The sequence below is a fragment of the Eptatretus burgeri genome, chromosome 1 (genome assembly GCF_056783735.1).
Source record: "Eptatretus burgeri isolate ZD-2024b chromosome 1, Ebu_testis_v1, whole genome shotgun sequence".
Classification (NCBI taxonomy): domain Eukaryota; kingdom Metazoa; phylum Chordata; class Myxini; order Myxiniformes; family Myxinidae; genus Eptatretus; species Eptatretus burgeri.
In genome coordinates this window covers 109,603,126-109,622,953 of record NC_140961.1, presented here as the reverse complement: position 1 = coordinate 109,622,953, position 19,828 = coordinate 109,603,126, and the positions used below count along the sequence as shown (strand labels likewise).

Below are 19,828 nucleotides of genomic sequence, written 5' to 3'. Positions count from 1 at the left end.
TATTTAATGGTGATACAACCACAGGCCTGCTTCGAGACGGCGCGGAACAGACGAGTTACGAACCGGGCAGCACAAAGCGTTCAATTTCCTTATTACTGGCGAACAGATTCAAATAATTAAATAATTCTGGCTGCCAAACCGCATGACCGATCAGGTTGAAATTTTAAACGTTTGTTTCGCATGTCGGCTAAATTACAAATGTGAAGTTTCGTATATATAGAAGCAGTGGTTCCAGAGTAAACATTAATTAATATTTATCCTTCAATCCAAGATGGCGGCCAAACCATGTGACTTATGACGTCATAATTTTCAACACATGTGCAAACACGAATGTAGACGATAAGCGCAAATTTTCGCTTCGCTAGGTTAAGCAGTTCCAGAGAAAACATTATTTAATATTTTTCTTAAAACCAACATGGCTGCCAAACCCTGGGCCCGATCGCGTTGAAATTTCAAACCCTCATTCCGCATGAGCGTTCCACCATAAACTTGATGTTTCACATTTATTGATGCAGTAGTTCCAGAGTAAACATTAATTAATATTTTTCCTTCAATCCACGATGGCTGCCAAACGTTGCGTCGTACCTCAAAAGGGGGTGAGAACTTTTTATTCGTCATGGAGAGGCGGTCATAGTGGTGGAGTTTCGCCTGGATCTGTTCAGTCCTTTCAGAGAAAAATACGTTTAAAGATATTATTTTTTAATCCAAGATGGCTGACGAACCATGTGACCTATGACATTACAAATTTAAATTCTGCTTCCAACTGGGTATTGGAACACGTTTCTGAAGTTTCGTGTTAATCGGTAAAGGTGCGTTTTTCTATCCAAGATGGCCGCCAAACCATGTGACGTGTGACATCATAATTTTTACCACGCATGCACAGACAAAGGTAGATGATAATTACAAATTTTCGATTCGTTTGGTTAAGCGGTTCCAGAGAAAACATTATTTAATATTTTTCTTAAATCCAAGATGGCGGCCAAACCATGCGACTTATCAATTCTAAATTAACAAACCTATATCGCCTTCCTGTCCTGAATATAGTTCTGAAATCTCCCCTTCATTGGGCCAACGCTTCTGGAGAAGAAGATGTTTGAAGGTTTTCGGGTTTTTTCAAGATGGCCGCCAAACCATGTGACCGATCAAGAACAAATTAACAAACTTGAGAAAGGACCTCATGGGGAATATATGTGTGAAGTTTCGTCTTAATCTGTCTTGCCCTTCTGGAGAAGAAGATTTTTAAAATTTATTCATTTTCAATCCAAGATGGCTGCCGAACCTTGTGACCAATGATATCATAAATTTAAATTCTGCTTTCCATCGTCGACCCGAACAAGTGTGTGAAGTTTCTTGAAAATCGGATAAGGTCTATTTTTCTATCCAAGATGGCCGCCAAACCATGTGACTTCTGAGGTAAAAATTTTTACCATGTATGCAGACTTGAGGGAGGAAGGCAATTGCAAATTTTCGCTTCGATGGCTTATGAAATACCAGAGAAAACATTATTTAATATTTTTCTTAAATCCAACATGGCGGCCAAACCATGTGACGTATCACTTCGAAATTAACAAACTTGCATCGCATACATGTCACGAATATAGTTGTGAAATCTCGCCTTCATGGGACCAGCGCTTCTGGAGAAGAAGATGTTTGAAGGTTTTAGTGTTTTTTCAAGATGGCCGCCAAACCATGTGACGTATCAACAACAAATTAACAAACTTGAAAGAGAACATCAGGGGGAATGTAGGTGTAAAGTTTCGCCTTAATCTGTCCAGCCCTTCTGGAGAAGAAGATTTATTTAATAAACACTAAAAAACAAGATGGCGGCCGAATTACGTCATCGATGACGTCAAGAAAAACATTTTCGTCAGTGATTTTAGGCGTAGATGATGCTCAGAATTTTTCAGATTTTTCCTATACGGCGTTCTACTTGACGAATTTTCACCGGTATATCGCTTCACCTATGACGTCATGAAAAATCACACGTGTTCCCCATAGGGAGCTTAGTAAAATGTATCAAGAGAAAAATTTTTCCATTGCACGGTTTCCGAGATACAGATGTCCAAAGTTTATCGTTTTTTTCAAGATGGCGCCCGCACCACATGACCAATGACGTCATAATTATAACGTGATTGTGCTATCAAAAAAGATACATACTGTGGTGAAAATTTTGTGTCGATCGGACTTAGTATCCCAGAGAAAATGATTTTTAAAGCGAAAAAGGGTGCAAAATGCCGGCGGAAAAAGAAAAATAATAATAAACAGAAGAAAAACAATAGGGTACCCTGTACTGACAGGGTACCCTAATAAACAGAAGAAAAACAATAGGGTACCCTGTACTGACAGGGTACCCTAATAACTAGAACTGCCACTTTATAACTGCTGGCAGTGATGACCGGGTACCCAGTCCGTCCGCCTTTGACACAACTGACACAACGTGAGACTTAAATCATAGTCGCAAAGTTTCGCATTTATCGGATAAGCGGTGCCAGAGAAAACATTATTTAATGGTGATACAAACACAGGCCTGCTTCGAGACGGCGCGGAACAGACGAGTTACGAACCGGGCAGCACAAAGCGTTCAATTTCCTTATGACTGGCGACCAGATTCAAATAATTAAATAATTCTGGCTGCTAAACCACACGGCCGATCAGGTTGAAATTTTAAACTTTTGTTTCACATGTAGCCTAAATTATAAATATGAAGTTTCGCATATATAGAAGTAGTGGTTCCAGAGTAAATATGAATTAATATTTATCCTTCAATCTAAGATGGCGGCCAAACCATGTGACTTGTGACCTCATAATTTTTACCATGTATGCAGATATCATTGAGGATGACAGACGCAAATTTTCGCTTCGATAGGTTAAGCAGTTCCAGAGAAAACATTATTTAATATTTTTCTTAAATTCAATATGGCTGCCAAACCATGTGACCTATCAATTAGAAATTAACAAACTTGTATTCCCTACTCATGTGCAATAGGGGTGTGAAGTTTCCCCTTGATCAGATCAGGTGTTCTGGAGAAGAAGATGTTTGAAGGTTTTCAGGTAAATTCAAGATGGCCGCGAAACCATGTGACCAATCAAGAACAAATTAACAAACTTGAGAAAGGACCTCATGGGGAATATATGTGTGAAGTTTCGGCTTAATCTCTCTTGCCTTTCTGGAGAAGAAGATTTTTAAAATTTATTCATTTTCAATCCAAGATGGCTGACGAAGCATGTGACCTATGACATCAGAAATTTATATTCTGCTTCCAACTGGGTATTGGAACAGGTTTGTAAAGTTTCGTGTTAATCGGTAAAGGTGCGTTTTTCTATCCAAGATGGCCGCTAAACCATGTGACGTGTGATGTCATAATTTTTACCATGCGTGCATACACGATGGTAGATGATAATTACAAATTTTCGATTTGTTTGGTTCAGCGGTTCCAGAGAAAACATTATTTAATATTTTACTTAAATCCAAGATGGCGGCCAAACCGTCTAACGTATCAATTCGAAATTAACAAACTTATATCGCCTACGTGTCCCGAATATAGTTCTGAAATCTCCCCTTCATCCGACCAGCGCTTCTGGAGAAGATGTTTGAAGGTTTTAGGGTTTTTTCAAGATGGCCGCCGAACCATGTGACCGATCAAGAACAAATTAACAAACTTGAGAAAGGACCTCATGGGGAATATATGTGTGAAGTTTCGTCTTCATCTGTCTTGCCCTTCTGGAGAAGAAGATTTTTAAAATTTATTCATTTTCAATCCAAGATGGCTGCCGAACCTTGTGACCTATGATATCATAAATTTAAATTCTGCTTTCCATCGTCGACCCGAACAAGTGTGTGAAGTTTCGTGTAAATCGGATAAAGTCTATTTTTCTATCCAAGATGGCCGCCAAACCATGTGACTTCTGAGGTAAAAAATTTTTACCATGTATGCAGACATGAGGGAGGAAGGCACTTGCAAATTTTCGCTTCGATGGCTTATGAAATACCAGAGAAAACATTATTTAATATTTTTCTTAAATCCAACATGGCGGCCAAACCATGTGACCTATCACTTCGAAATTAACAAACTTGCATCGCATCCATGTCACAAATATAATTCTGAAATCTCGCCTTCATTGGACCAGCGCTTCTGGAGAAGAAGATGTTTGAAGGTTTTAAGGTTTTTTCAAGATGGCCGCCAAACCATGTGACGTATCAACAACAAATTAACAAACTTGAAAGAGGACCTCAGGGGGAATATACCTGTGAAGTTTCGCCTCAATCTGCACAGCCGTTCTGGAGAAGAAGATTTAAAAAAAAAAATTTTCAAAACAAGATGGCGGCCGAATTACGTCACCGATGACGTCAAAAAAATTTTTTTCTACGATAAATTTTGGTGTAGATGACGCTCAAGAAATTTCAAATTTTTCCCATGTGGCGTTCTACTTGACGAATTTTCACCGGGATACCTCTTCACCGATGACGTCACGAAAAATCACACGTGTTCCCGAGAGGGAGCTTGTTAAAATGTATGAAGCGAAAAAATTTTTACCCTGGAAGATTTCAGAGATACAGAGGTCCAAAGTTTATCGTTTTTTTCAAGATGGCGCCCGCACCACGTGACCAATGACGTCATAATTATAACGTGATTGTGCTATCAAAAAAGATACATACTACGGTGAAAATTTCGTGTCGATCGGACTTTGCGTTCCTGAGAAAATGATTTTTAAAGTGAAAACAGGGCGCAAAATGCCGGCGGAAAAATAATAATAATAATAAATAATAAACATAAGAAAAACAATAGGGTACCCTGTACTCACAGGGTACCCTAATAATGCGTAATAATAAACAGAAGAAAAACAATAGGGTACCCTGTACTCACAGGGTACCCTAATAAGCCGATGTACATAGATGAAGCAAAAACATGCATACAGCTTATGTGCATAATCAGTAATACATTGTGATTATATAGCTGGGATCATTCCAATTGCACTGGGGCATGGACTAACACCGAGGCCTAAGGCCTGAGGCCTGCCGATCTATGCTGCTTCATGGAATGGTGGTGCATGATTTTTATTGGATTGGAGTCAGGCTAGCTGTTCAGCCAATCAGTGTAAAGCAGTATGGTGGAGTCAGGGCAACTGTACACTGACCCATGTATAATCTATCTATATCTATATTAATGTTTCGGCATGCCCCTTTCTTTGTTCCACCATCAGATTTTTGTTACTGCATGAAATGAAACAAGCTTTGACATGTATAGTAATTATATTATTGTCTTCCTGAAGAGGCCCCTCAAAATTCGTTTTGATGATTATGGTAGTTAAACAGTTCATGTTCTCCATTTGCAAAATGGGAGGAATTATTGCACAAAAAAGAAATAAAAATGTTTCCCATTTTTTAGAGGACCACTAAGATGAGTTCGGCTCATAGAATCACGCTCCATTTGGGGAGAAAACAGTTGAGTTCATACCTGACGAATTTGCACTTTCCATGTGGCGTAGTTTCTTCATAAAACCATGACTTTCTGACTAAGTACAAAGTATTTCTTTGCTTTTTTTGCCGTTGGTTGCCGTTTTGAAATTTTCATCGACCGATACCCGCTGCCCAGCCGGACCAACTGCCAGCAAAGTATCGCCCGGTCAGTTATGGTTAAACCCACAATCATGATCATCGTTTTAGTGTGGAGGTGAGTACTGACAGTGTACTTGGGTCTTTTCCGGGTGGGTGCGGGGTTGAGCACGTGCACATAAAAATCTGGCAACCCAACTTGAATTGAACAACAATGGCCGCTTGATCCTTGAAATTTGAACCGACAGAAATAGCCTTCGAGCCTTCAGTGCTTCAGTGAGCCTTGAGTCTACCGCTCCGTAAAAGTACTTCTTCAACCGTCTCACAAGTAAGAGTTCGATCGTGATGGCAGATGCCAATAATAACAAGGAATATGAAGACTCCTCAAGTCACTCCTCTGATGAAAATTCTCTTGCAAGCATCCCCCCAAGTCCAAGCCCTTGCCTTGATCCTAACAATGATATTGAACATCCTCATAAATCAATGGATAGAAATGATATAATATATTGTTTAAAATACATTCATGCTGTCTGTCTTTTACCATATGTTGCCAGTGACGTCCGTCAAAGACGGGCACCTTTACTAGTATGTGATATTTTCTACATCCAAAAAGGGTATAACTGTGAAAAATTGACGAAACGCCCTGAAACTCAAACGTGTTCTGTAACTTATCATAAAGCCATTTACCAAGTTCAGTTGAATATGTTAAAGGGTATTGGAAAAAAAAAAGTCTGAAAAACCACAGACCGGACGGACAGATGGACAGACGGAGAGCAAACCTATCGTCCCCTCTGGTGAATCCGGTAGGGGAATAATAAAGCCATGTACCAAGTTTTAGTTCAATATGTTAAAAGGTATGGGGAATTTTTTTTTTGAAAAATCACAGGTGGGATGGACAGACTGACAGATGGAGAGCAAACCTATAGTCCCCTCTGGTGAAACCGGAAGGGGACTAATAATTCTGGTGAAGAAGAAGAAGAAGAAGAAGAAGAAGAAGAGATATATTGTGGTGCAGAAGGAAAACATTTGTAGCATTTCTGAAGCAGATACAAATGTTGAAATGCATTTTAAAATTTATTTTAAATGCTTTTACAGGAGGAATAAGCATTTATATTTAATTATGTTGGGGGGGGGGATGTGGAGACAGAAGCAGAAGCAAATTCAAATAAGTATCATTATGGCATGGAAAATAAAGCTTTTTTTTGTTTGTTTAGTTTTAATTATTTTGAGCGAGAATAGGAAATAGGATAATGTTGGGGAGGTAGAAACAAGATGCCCGGGAAGAAGGAAACAAAACGAGGAATACGGAGACAAATAATTTTCACACTTTTCATCTGAGGATAGGCTGTGTCAGGACTTGACCAATACAAAACGAATGAAATGAATCGCAGAAGCAATGAACACGTCAACATGAATATTGCACAGGAAACAGCAACACCTAGAACAAGACGCAACATAAAAAACATGATGAATCTGGTTCGGAAAACTCAGCTTTAGTGAGGGAGAAACGGAGAGCTCAGATTTTCACCGCTCATGCAGAAACCCCCGAAACGGAAAAATTGATTTATTTGGAACAAAAATTCATGTCCATTTAATCACAAAGGCACCCATTTTAAAAGCCTGTCTTTCCAGAATGGATTAAGAATAAATGCGATTTGGAGCTTGATGTAGAAGTTCCAACAGTAACATTTTTATGATTCTATGATAGCAGGAACCCTTTAGAAATAAGGCACGATGGACATGGAAGAAGCACACAAAATCATACAGAGTAATACGTCGCAATAGTAAATTTAATGAGAGCAAGGCCGATGGTACACCATCGCAAATCCCCATGCGTCCCACCTAAAGTGAAGTTGAAAGATGGCAAAAAGTTCCACCACAAATTACCCAATACCAAAATTTTGAGTGAAAAAAGAAGTTTGTTTTGACCCCTGTGACCATAAGTTTCCACCCCCTGGGGCATGAACCGAGGATCAAATCCAAAATAAGTTACATGTGTTATGTGTCCCCCAATGTTGACTGTATAACTATACAAAGTTTGATTTTAAAAAGTGCTTGTAGTTGCATTTTTTTTGACCTTTTCATCCCACCACAAGGGATGGAGTCAAATATTATACTGCTCTCACACCTCCTTGCCATGTGGTGAACATAACGACCAAGTTTGGTAAATTTCCGCACAACTGTTAGGAGGAGATAGCATGACGGATGGATGGACAGACAGAGCCAATGACAATATCCCTCCATTTTTTCCAAAATTCATGAGGGTAACTAGAGTGAAGTCAATAATTGATTTGCCATCGCAAATCCCCACGCTTCACGTATCAAGCAAAGTTGAAAGATTGCAAAAGGTTCCACCAAGAAGGACCGAATATCAAATTTTGATTTTGTTTTTTTTTCATCTCCTTTTTGACCCCTGTGACCCTAAATCCCCACCCCCTGGGGCATGAACTGGGGGTTAAATCGCCGGGTCAAACGTGATACTGCTCTCGCACCTTCTTTCCATGTGATCATAACCACCAAGTTTGGTGAATTTCTGCACAAGGGTTTTGGAGGAGATAGCATGATGAACATGCAGATACATGGGCAGACAGACAGACAGACAGACAGACAGACAGATGGAGCTGATTACAATATGCCCCCCCCCCCATTTTTTAAGCTTGGGGATAATAATAGTATACAGGAGCACACAAACATCAACAAGAACCAGACGACAACAACAAAAACTGTTATAAAAGATCCTTTTTATGTGTGTATTCCATTAATTTTGCATCCTCGTTGAGTCTCAGGTGGACATGCAATATGTTTGTGAAGGGCAACATTACATATGTAAGCCCTGTCAACAAAGTGATGGGCAAGCAAAGCTCGTCGTGCATAAAACAAAGCAAAGCAGTCATGCAAGAGAATCTTTCCGCTCCTTGAATCGAGTTGATTGTGTGTTCCGTTCATTGAAAGTGCCTCGAGTACTTGTATAACGAAGAGAAAGTCCATTAAAAGTGCCAATACAGAAGAACTAATGTATGGTAGTGATGACTCCATCGAGTTCATGTGATGCGGTATCCATAAGTATGCAAATGCGATAAATGACTTCATTGTGTGAAGAAAAATAGAAGTTCACTAAAGAGATGCAAAAATGATAAAGCACCACACATGCAGGATATTCCCTCCAATAAGTGCCCCTCCTCTGAGGGGATGACCCCCCCCCCACCCACCTTCTAATAAGCACCCACCTTGGAGTGAGTTGAAAAAATTAATGTGCAGGGCGTTTTTTTTTTTAACAAAATTTTTTAGACAAAAAGTAAAAAAATTAATCAAACAATGGAACAAAGCTGAGGATGTCCACCTCGACCACACAGCAAAAGTACACAATCCAACAAAGCTTATCAAACAAAGCTTATTCCACGCATGTACTTCAGCGTGAAGGCCAAAACATATGTTCAAACAAACACATGCATTCTAACCCACAGGGCATGGTCAAACAATAACTAGAAACCACTCCTCAAATGGAGTGGATACGCATCAAGCATTGAGCTGATCAGTTATAAAATACGACAAAAATCCATTCGTGCTTCTTCAGTGCAATGGTGACCGTGAACCATTATGCCACACCAGTATTTACTACAAAGTATATGTATATATATATATATATATATATATATATATATATATATATATATATATATATATATATATATATATATATATATATATATATACATATACATATATAAACACAAAATATGTGGAGCATCATGAGCACTCCCCTGATCACCAATGGTCATAAAGTCCCACCGATACCAAATCGTCACCTCCAATCTGGAGAGACGGCTCTGTCAAACAGACTCTATATTATATTATATTTTATATATATATATATTATATTTTATATATGTGTGTATATATATATATATACATATATATATATATATATATATATATATATATATATATATATTGTTGTGGCTGGGGGTCGGGTGAGAAGACCATGAGGGGTGGGGGGGGGGCATGAGGGGAGAAACTATCTCGGGCTCCCACCAGACTCTCCAGAATCGCAGGCCGTCACACACAATGATAACTATATGTATGTATATGTATTTGTAAATATTGTCCTGTCTGTTTGTACGTCATGTTATAACTCAAGAACAGATTAACGGATTTCAATAAATCAAACTACGGTGGATTCAGGGAACTTCCAGGTAGGTTTCTGATGATTTTTTTTTTCATGGGTATTTGGGCACACATGGCAAAACAGCAAACACCAACTTGTGAGGCTGGTTATCCCTGCACTCGGAATCCTTTTTCTTCTTGCCCGATTGATTAGCCATCACAGCAAAGATACGGGTTTTATTATATATATATATATATATATATATATATATATATATATATATATATATATATATATATATATGTGTGTGTGCGTGTATGGTGTGTGTGCAGAGAGAGTGTGGAGCCCAGGAGTTGACTGGGAAACATTCCACAGCTCTTACTCTCTTACAACTTCAACAATAAAAATAGCGAAACACTTTATCTTACATATCTATCGTGATTAAAATGCCGAGCTTCACTTAATTTCAGCATTTTCCTTGATGTGGAGATGCAAATGACGTTCGAGAAACCAACTTTACATTTCATATGGGAAATTGCTTCTCCCTTTATCATTCTGTGCTTCACTCAAAAGCTGCAGCCATCTGCAATCTAAAACGTTTTTACTGTGTATTTTCATTCAATTTTCTTTTCCTTCATTGCCAATCTAAGAGCCTTCATTGTCATATGATATTTCTGTAATGATTATGTCTGCACACTTGTTTGTTTCTTTGCATAACAATCTTTGTAAATAATCTTGGTCCTTCCCGAAAGGCAACATTGGACCCTTACAAACAAAAAGTGTGAAATGGCGTTGCTCAGTGTAACGACCGTGCAGATCTTGTTGCTTAACTTAAATGAAAACATTGCCCGATCAATACAACTGCATGTTCTGTGCAAAGATAAATGCAGCACAGAAGATGCTTCGTAAGGACAGAATAAAATTGGCATTCCTAAAAACTTCCGCTTTTAGGAGACGAACAAAGAACCTGTCCTTATGGACGAGTTAATTCCCCCAGAATTTCGGATGAGTTGCGTTAATTCATCCAGAATTGACGGTTTAGTACGATTTGCAATGCCCCCTCCCACTGGGAGCAGCACTATACCACACACATTTACATGGAGAGAATTCATGTCCTCCTCCCCCCTTCCTGAACCCCCAGAATTACCAATTTTTCTTATTATCTAAAACATCCCAGTGCACACCTCAAGTACAACCACCAGTTTTAAACTCATTCCATCCAGCGATCCAAGAGTGCATAGAAGTCAAACAAACAAACACTTTTCAAATTATTATGTAATTTCTAAAAGACAATCATCTTGACACAACTTCCTGAAATCTCACCAAAAATTGTGGGGTTTGAGAAGGTGAGGGCCAGGTGTGTAATTTAGTCATCATTTATGTCTAACCGTCGTGTCGCCCTTTGTCTCAACGTGTCATTTTCAAACTTGTGCATCAAACCAGTGTTATGATGTATGAAGAAGTTTCAAAAAGTTATTTAAACGAGATACTCGTGACAATAATCCATTGCACATCAAAAACGTATAATGACACCACATAGTAAAAAAAAACAAGCAACACATTTATATATGTTCTAATTATATATACTTAAATATTGAAAGACATAAAACGTTGGCAAGTCTTGTACTATTGTCTCGTTCATGTAATATTTTGAACCTCTCCGATATTGTTTTGGAGCAAAGAGATCAAAGTATAGATGTGAATGTATCTCACTGTGAATGTGAATGTACCTCTATTCCGTACATGGGAAAGAGGGAAGAGGTTGCAGGGTGGGGAGATTGAGAAAGGGACGGTTGAGTAGAGGGGGTAAATAGAATCAGATGGAAGTGAGAAGAAGATGGTAGAAAAGGGAACGGAGATGGGAGTGTGGTTCAGGGTGCAATATCAAATAGTCTGAATATACTTTTTGTTTTTTTTCTTTAATGGAAAAGAGGGAAGAGGTTGCAGGGTGGGGAGGGGGGAGATTGAGATTGAGAAGGGGATGGTTGAGTAGAGGGGGTAAATAGAATCAGATGGAAGTGAGAAGAAGATGGTAGAAAAGGGAACGGAGATGGGAGTGTGGTTCAGGGTGCTATATCAAATAGTCTGAATATACTTTTTGTTTTTTTTCTTTAGGAGACATATACTTATTACATACGCAAATACGGCAGAATTGTGGAACTCCCCACCCCACCCTCCCCATCTCCCCCAGCCTATATGCACCATGTATATTGCATATTTGGGGTATCAGGCCCCCCTCATGCTCCCTATATACTTAATAAATATTTGGGCCCTCATGCAACATACAAAAATGGATACTTTCAATGTTGATGTCATTCTATATATATATATATATATCTATATATATATATATATATATATATATATGTATACATAACTAAATGTAATCCATGCACACACAAACACATCGGCAGAACCAATGCACTGAAAAGAGTGTGTGTGTGTGTGTGTGTGTGTGTGTGTGTGTGTGTGTGTGTGTGTGTGTGTGTGTGTGTGTGTGTGTGTGTGTGTGTGTGTGTGTGTGTGTGTGTGTGTGTGTGTGTGTGTGTCCTGTAACCGATGACAGAACAAAGGAAGGAAAGAGGGGAACAAAACAAAAAACAAATAGGAGCACATACATTAATCACACCTGGCATGATGAGATGGTCCTGCAGGGCTCCTGCCATCCAACTTGAGTTGGCCTTGATCACCGAGGCTTCAACGAAACCACCATCTCCCATCACGAGTATTGCTTCTATCTTGGGCAGCCAGTCCCAGCTTCATTGGCTTGACCAGGCCAAGCAGCAAACAGCCAACAATAACACCAGTCCACAGCCTACGGCTCCACGAGGCCCAGTATGTGGCGAAGCAATGGCCATTGATAAGTACAGTTTTGGCCATGTTCCCTTGGCCTTGCACATCTCAGGCCTGAATAAAGTGCAACCTTCTTCCAGTGCTCTGAAATCAAACCCTATTTATCCTTTTACAAGTGTTCCATTGAAAAAAGCCTTTGCAGTGGAACACGCTACTCATTCATTTCGCAAAAGCGTGTTTCCAAGGAAAAAAAAAAAGAAAAAGGAATAATTTTCACAACCGTAAATAAATAAGATGTTAAAAGACAGAAAAAAAATTAAAATAATAAAGCAGCCATAAAGCGCTCCAATTCGATCTCATGCGTGCGGTTACAAGTGCAGCTGAAAGCTTCCTGAGACAAAGCCTTTAAAGTTCTTGGATTGAGTGTAGAAAGAAATAATGGGATAGTTTTGGTGATTTATATTAATTTAGCAGTTAACACAGCACAAGCCCATGTCAGGCTATGCCATCACCGAGTTGTAGGTATCCAGCTACAACGCAAGGCTTGATACACCATTGCGATTGGAAAAATTCTTCATCGTTTTAAGTCTAACTTTATCCAGGGAAACCCTTCTAGATGCTGGTTCAGTAACCCAACAGCAAGGCTTCATTTACAATACATGGCCAGGCTGCTCACACCTCGTGATAGCCGCCTTGGCAGCAGGGTCAACAAGGCTGAGTGAACGAGGCTTTAAGAAAAGAAACCTGAGAATATTTTCAGAGCCGTCACCAAACCCACCACGGCATGGAGTGGGGACAACCTTGGGAGAAGAGAGATACCATATGTGTGTGGGGGGGGGGGGGAACCCCTTGTTGTTCAGATTCACCTGGAAATGTTTCCAGCTGCTCTTTATGTAGATTCCGTTAAGACCTGCCATTTGTCTCGTTTTAACATACATTGAATTCCACGACGGCACAAAACACCACTAGTGATTTGAGCACGGCAGGAGAATCAAAACAGCGGACAAGCAATCCCTTTTAAACAATCAATCAGTTAAGTCGGCAATAGTTTAAGATCAATGGTTTTCTCGGTTTTCAATCCTGAAGTTTATATATAAAATATATATATATATATATATATATATATATATATATATATATATATATATATATATATATATATATATATATATATATATATATATATATCCTGAGAAGAAGAGGAAGCAAAACATCTAGTCGTAATTTCCAAAAAAGGACATATCATCTTGATATTCCAGTTTGCTGACTGTGGATGTGCTGTTGCTTTTCTTGAGTTCGTTTTGAGGAACGTAAGCACAGGTACTGACGTGCGAGTACTGTCCCTGTTCCTCCCCTTCAGCCTCACGGTGGTAGAAATAATTAAAGTTTGATACAATGACCGGTACCGGCAGTGCAATGGTCAACACACCGGCGATTGCACACAGTGAGCCTACGATCTTACCCCCGATAGTCACGGGGTACATATCTCCATAGCCAACCGTGGTCATGGTAACCAGGGACCACCAGAAGGCTGTAGGGATACTGGTAAAATGGGTCATTTTCTCATCTGCCTCGGCGAAAAAGATCGCACTCGAGAAAAGGATGACCCCGATGAGGAGGAAGAAGATAAGGAGACCCAGCTCACGCATGCTAGCTCGCAGCGTCTGACCCAAAATCTGCAGACCCTTGGAGTGCCTGGAGAGCTTGAAGATACGAAAGACCCGGACAAGTCGAATTACTCTGAGGATGGCTAGGGACATGGTATGTTGACCCTTCCCTTGTTGGTGGCCTAGCTCCATGCCAAGGGTGATGAAATATGGCAATATGGATACCATGTCAATAATGTTCATGACGTTTTTGAAGAATCTGGTTTTACTTGGACACGACACAAAACGGACCAAGAGTTCGACTGAGAACCATACGATACAGATGGTCTCGATGATGAAAAATGGGTCGGCGTGAAAAGCGCTGCGAATGAATGTAATCGTGCCATTGGGGAATGTGGACACTGCTTGGTAATCCTTCTCCTCCCGAAACTCTGGCAGAGTCTCGAGGCAGAAAATGATGATGGAGATGAGAATGACCAGCACGGACACGATGGCGATGCCCCGAGCCGCGCTCGAACTCTCGGGGTACTCGAACAGGAGCCAGACCTGCCTCTGGAACTCATTTTCAGGTAAATGTCTCTCCGGCTCCTTCACGTAGCCCTCATCCTCACGAAACCTGAGTATCGTTTCTTCTCCCAACTCGTAGAATCTGATCTCCTCCGTAAAGATATCAAAGGGCACGTTTATGGGCCGCCGTAGCCGCCCCCCGGACTGGTAGTAGTACAGGATGGCGTCGAAACTCGGTCGATTGCGGTCAAAAAAGTACTCGTTGCGCAGCGGGTCAAAGTAGCGCATCCTCTTCTGGGGGTCTCCCAACAAGGTCTCAGGAAACTGCGCCAAAGTCTTGAGCTGAGTCTCAAACTTAAGACCTGAAACGTTGATGACCACTCGCTCGCAGCCTTCGTAAGGGTCTCTGTCACAGCTGTGACGGCTCTGAACGCCGCTCTCATCGACCGCCTCTTCACCCGCGGTCATCTCTGCAGACAAGCAGTCCGTCCGTCGTCCGCGACCACGCGAGCCGCGAACACCCCCAGAGTCCACGCTGTCGCTCTAGCCCTGGCAGCGACTCATAGCTCACCGATAGGTTTTGTGTGTATCCTGCAGGTACTGACCTCTCTCCTGCTCGCCCGTACGTTCTGAACGTTCCTCTATGGCTGGGGCACGAACATTGCATGGGGCTTTCCCTGGTAAAAGCGCGCCCCCGCAGCCCCGCCGACGAAACTTCATCGGCTTTACATATTTAGAACGGATCAAACGCACTTTCCAGCCGCGTCTGAAGCGTTCGGTTCAAGTCCACGTGAACCTGCTGCTCGAAACAGAAGTTCGTGCCGTTGTGTCCCGCTTGCACATCGACCTGACTGCATTGGACTTGGAGACAGGTGTCCAACAAAACGACGATTTAAACACCCTTTCGGCAAATCACCTCCTCTCTTCCAATGTGACGACAAACACCCCTCAGCTTGGGGTGTTTCCAAGTGCATTCACTGGTCGTTCCACCTGCAGCCTTCCCCCCTCCCAGCACACCTTCACACCGTCTGACGCTCCAAGGAAATGTTTGTGTAATTAATGTGTCATCTCGTTTAAATAAACCTCCAACGATCATTATGATCTCCGTTTCCACCTGTCTCCCTATACTGTACCTCCTTCCCAGTCTTACTCAACAGGTGTTCTCTCGAGATCATATAGCCAGTGAGCCTCCATCTGAGAAGACAACCCAGGTGGTCTCCCCCCCCCCCCCCCGGGTCTTTCTGAGCAAATAGTTTTGCTGAACTGCGAGCAGCGCCAACCTGCGGTTTGTTGATGCCTCGACATAACGTTGAGCTATTAATAATCGCAGCGTTCGTGGTTACCGTTGTCGCTGAACGTCGTTGTGCAATTGGGGGCGAGGTGAGACGTGTGCCTGACACCGGGTGGAAATCCCCATCACAAGACGGGAATAACAAGCGCGAAAGTTATCTCTCACGCGCTCCTTTGATATACAGTACACGAGTTTGTACCATTCCAGGGCAGGAGGGGGCCTCATCGCAATTATCCTGTGTATACCTGATGTGCGTCTCACAGGATAGTACCGACACAGGTAACAAATGCACCTTTCAACTGTCGAGTCAGAGGTTGATTCCTGACCCAAATATACATTCACACACAATATATATATATATATATATATATATATATATATATATATATATATATATATATATATATATATATATATATATATATATATACTGTCAGATTGGTACTTCATAGCGAGGGCATTGCATCACATAGCGTATCATCCCTCGGATGGATGTTATAAACTGCGTGTCCTGTCTCTTGACATCAGCTCCTGGAAGTTAAAGATGCCCCGGTTCTGTCTCTTGACATCAGCCCCTGGAAGTTAAAGATGCTCCGATGTGTCTTCCACACAAAAATAAGGCAAATTATCAACAGCATCCTGAACAAAATACAAAATCCTGCCCAGATTACCCAATGGAAGCCAATTCCGAACCACCCAGTAATGAGCATATTGAACCTGCCCTCAGCCAGAGCACGTCAGAGTGGCCTGATATGCATATTCGTCTGTTGGTGAACACCTGGCGAGACTTCGATTTGCCAGATAGGTAAGTGAAAAAGTAATGTCCCATGAGGAGTTTGAGAGGGTTCGGCCCAATTTTACTCACAGAATACTCCGAGAAATCCCCCCAAAAAATGTTTTCAACATGTGAATAATTAAATGTACAGCAAACTACTTTTTCCTCCTAAATATATTCAACTAGCAAATACCACCAATCACTTCGCTGATGGGAACACTGGAATGAGGGGTGGAGGGAGGGGGATAGAGAGAGAGGGAAAGAGAGCGAGGAGGAGGGGGATAGAGAGAGAGAGAGAGAGAGAGAGAGAGAGAGAGAGAGAGAGAGAGAGAGAGAGAGAGAGAGAGAGAGAGAGAGAGAGAGAGAGAGAGAGAGAGAGAGAGAGGGGGAGAAAGAGAGAGGGGTGAGAGTAAGGGGGAGGGAAAGAAGGGCAGAGAAAGAGAGAGAAAGGGGTGGGGTGGGGGGTGGGAGAGAGAGGGGAGAGAGAGAGAGAGAGAGAGAGAGGAGGGGAGATATGGAGAGATAGACAGAGAGAGGGGGGAGAGAGACAGGGGTGGGAGAGAGAGAGGGGTGGGGGGAAAGAGATAGGGAGAGAGAGAGAGAGGAGGGGAGAGATAGAGAGAGAGGGGGGAGGGGAGTGACACAGAGAGAGAGAGAGAGAGAGAGAGAGAGAGAGAGAGAGAGAGAGAGAGAGAGAGAGAGAGAGAGAGAGAGAGAGAGAGAGAGAGAGAGAGAGATAGATAGATAGATAGGGAGAGAGGGTGGAGAGATTGAGATAGAAAGAGAGAGAGGGCAGAGGGATAGAGAGAGGAAGGTACAGAGAGAGGGGGAGAGAGAGTGAGGGGAGAGAGAGGGATGGGGGGAGAGAGAAAGGGAGGGAGAGAGGGATAGAGGGGGGCAGAGGAGGGGAGAGAGAGAGAGGAGGGGGAGATAGAGAGAGCGGAGAGAGAGAGGAGGGGGAGATAGAGAGAGGGGAGAGAGAGGGGGTGGAGAGAGAGAGAGAGAGAGAGAGAGAGAGAGAGAGAGAGAGAGAGAGAGAGAGAGAGAGAGAGAGAGAGAGAGAGAGAGAGAGAGAAGAGATACAGAGAGAGAGGCACACAGAGACAGACACAGAGACAGACACAGAGACAGACACAGAGGGGTGAGAGAGGGGAACCACCATGTTCTGTATAAAACATTTAAAATCAAAACTAATGCTATTTGGTAAAGTCCTGCCAGCATACAGTCCCCCCCCTCCACACACACACACACACACACACACACACACACACACACATATACACATACACATACACATACACATACACATACACATACACACACACACACATTCCTCCAGCCTCCTTGAGTTTTATACTAAACGTGCACACACACGCACAGACGATTGACTCAACCTTTCACTCCCACACATGCGCGTATTTCCTCACACCTGCACTGTATGGTGACATGTCCTGCGTGGCTTCTCGGCTTCAGTGCTGCAGAAGTGCAGAAATTGTGTGCCCACGAAACCCGTGCACCACACACACATAACCAAGAACAGGCACGCACACACATAACCAAGAACAAGCACGCACACATATAACCAATAACAGGCACGCACACACATAACCAAGAACAGGCACACACATAACCAAGAACAGGCACACACACATAACCAAGATCAGGCATGCACACACGTAACCAAGAACAGGCACGCACACACATAACGAAGAACAAGCACGCACACATATAACCAAGAACTGGTACGCACACACATAACCAAGAACAGGCACACACATAACCAAGAACAGGCACACACACATAACCAAGATCAGGCATGCACACACGTAACCAAGAACAGGCACGCACACATATAACCAAGAACAAGCACGCACACACATATCCAAGAACAGGCACACACACAAAACCAAGAACAGGCACACACACACATAACGAAGAACTAGCACACACACATATAACCAAGAAGAGGCACGCACACACATAACGAAGAACAAGTACGCACACACATAACCAAGAACAGGCACGCACACACATAACCAAGAACAGGCACGCACACACATAACCAAGATCAGGCACGCACACACACAACCAAGAACAGGCACGCACACACATAACCAAGATCAGGCATGCACACACATAACCAAGAACAGGCACGCACACACATAACCAAGAACAGGCATGCACTCACATAACCAAGAACAGGCACGCACACACATAACCAAGATCAGGCACGTACACACATAACCAAGAACAGGCACGCACACACCTCATAGAGAGTCATTTGTTTCCATTTCTACCACGTCCATCTGTGCTGTCTACATCTCTTCGCTTGCAAAAACTACTGACTATTCATATATTGCAGTAGCTATTAGTATATTTATATTAATATATTGCAGTAGCTATTAGTATATTTATATTAATATATTGCAGTAGCTATTAGTATATTTATATTAATATATTGCAGTAGCTATTAGTATATTTATATTAATATGTTGCAGTAGCTATTAGTATATTTATATTCATATATTGCAGTAGCTATTAGTATATTTATATTAATATATTGCAGTAGCTATTAGTAAGTTTATATTAATATTTTGCCATGAAAGCACACAATAAACGGTGTAAAGCAAAAAACATAAATAGAAAAACCCTCTTTGCTTGCAGCAACAATTTCTTTTTTCACTTTGCTTGCAGAAACTACCGACTATTAATATATTGGTGGATCTAAAATTGTGATGTATAGCTGTTTCCTCTGTGCATGTGTGGACAGGTGTGGTGTGTGATTGTCGGATTTAAAGATTTTTGGACAATGGTGGCGTTCTGGTAACCCGTGTTTCTCTTTGCCTCTTGACATGCGTTTCGGTTCTGGGAGAACATCTGGCGACGAGGATAAACTATTTTACCTTGGAGACTACTGCCTTCTTCTCTTTTCCTGAAGTCATGGCCACATTTGGGACAATTGGAGAGTTTAAAGACGAAGAGGAAGAGTGGTTGCTTGATTTGGAGCGTATGCAGCACTACTTCACAGCTAACGACATTATGAGTGTGGAGAAACAACGGTCCATAATGCTGAGTGTTTGCAGGGCGCCGACATACAAGCTCATGTCAAGTTTGTTCGCACCAAGGAAACTGGGAGACATCCCGTTTTCAGAGCTGATTGTGCAGCATCACAAACTGAACATCCGCAGTCAAGAAG

At 41.7% G+C, this 19,828-nt stretch overlaps 1 protein-coding gene and 1 long non-coding RNA gene across 4 annotated transcripts in view; one reads left to right on the top strand and one right to left on the bottom strand.

The window, feature by feature from the left end:
- The window catches only part of LOC147035162 (uncharacterized), a 257,319-nt gene that overhangs the window by 56,197 nt on the left and 181,294 nt on the right, over window positions 1-19,828 (top strand). The window lies entirely within an intron of this gene.
- On the bottom strand, window positions 13,636-15,664 carry LOC147035166 (potassium voltage-gated channel subfamily A member 1-like). The gene has a single exon (XM_085894547.1). The coding sequence runs from the start codon at window positions 15,032-15,034 to the stop codon at window positions 13,667-13,669; it is 1,368 nt and encodes a 455-aa protein (XP_085750673.1). The 5' UTR covers window positions 15,035-15,664; the 3' UTR covers window positions 13,636-13,666.

Excerpts from the sequence above, each read along its gene's own strand:
- LOC147035166 (XM_085894547.1), bottom strand. The coding sequence starts at position 15,034 with ATGACCGCGGGTGAAGAGGCGGTCGATGAGAGCGGCGTTCAGAGCCGT.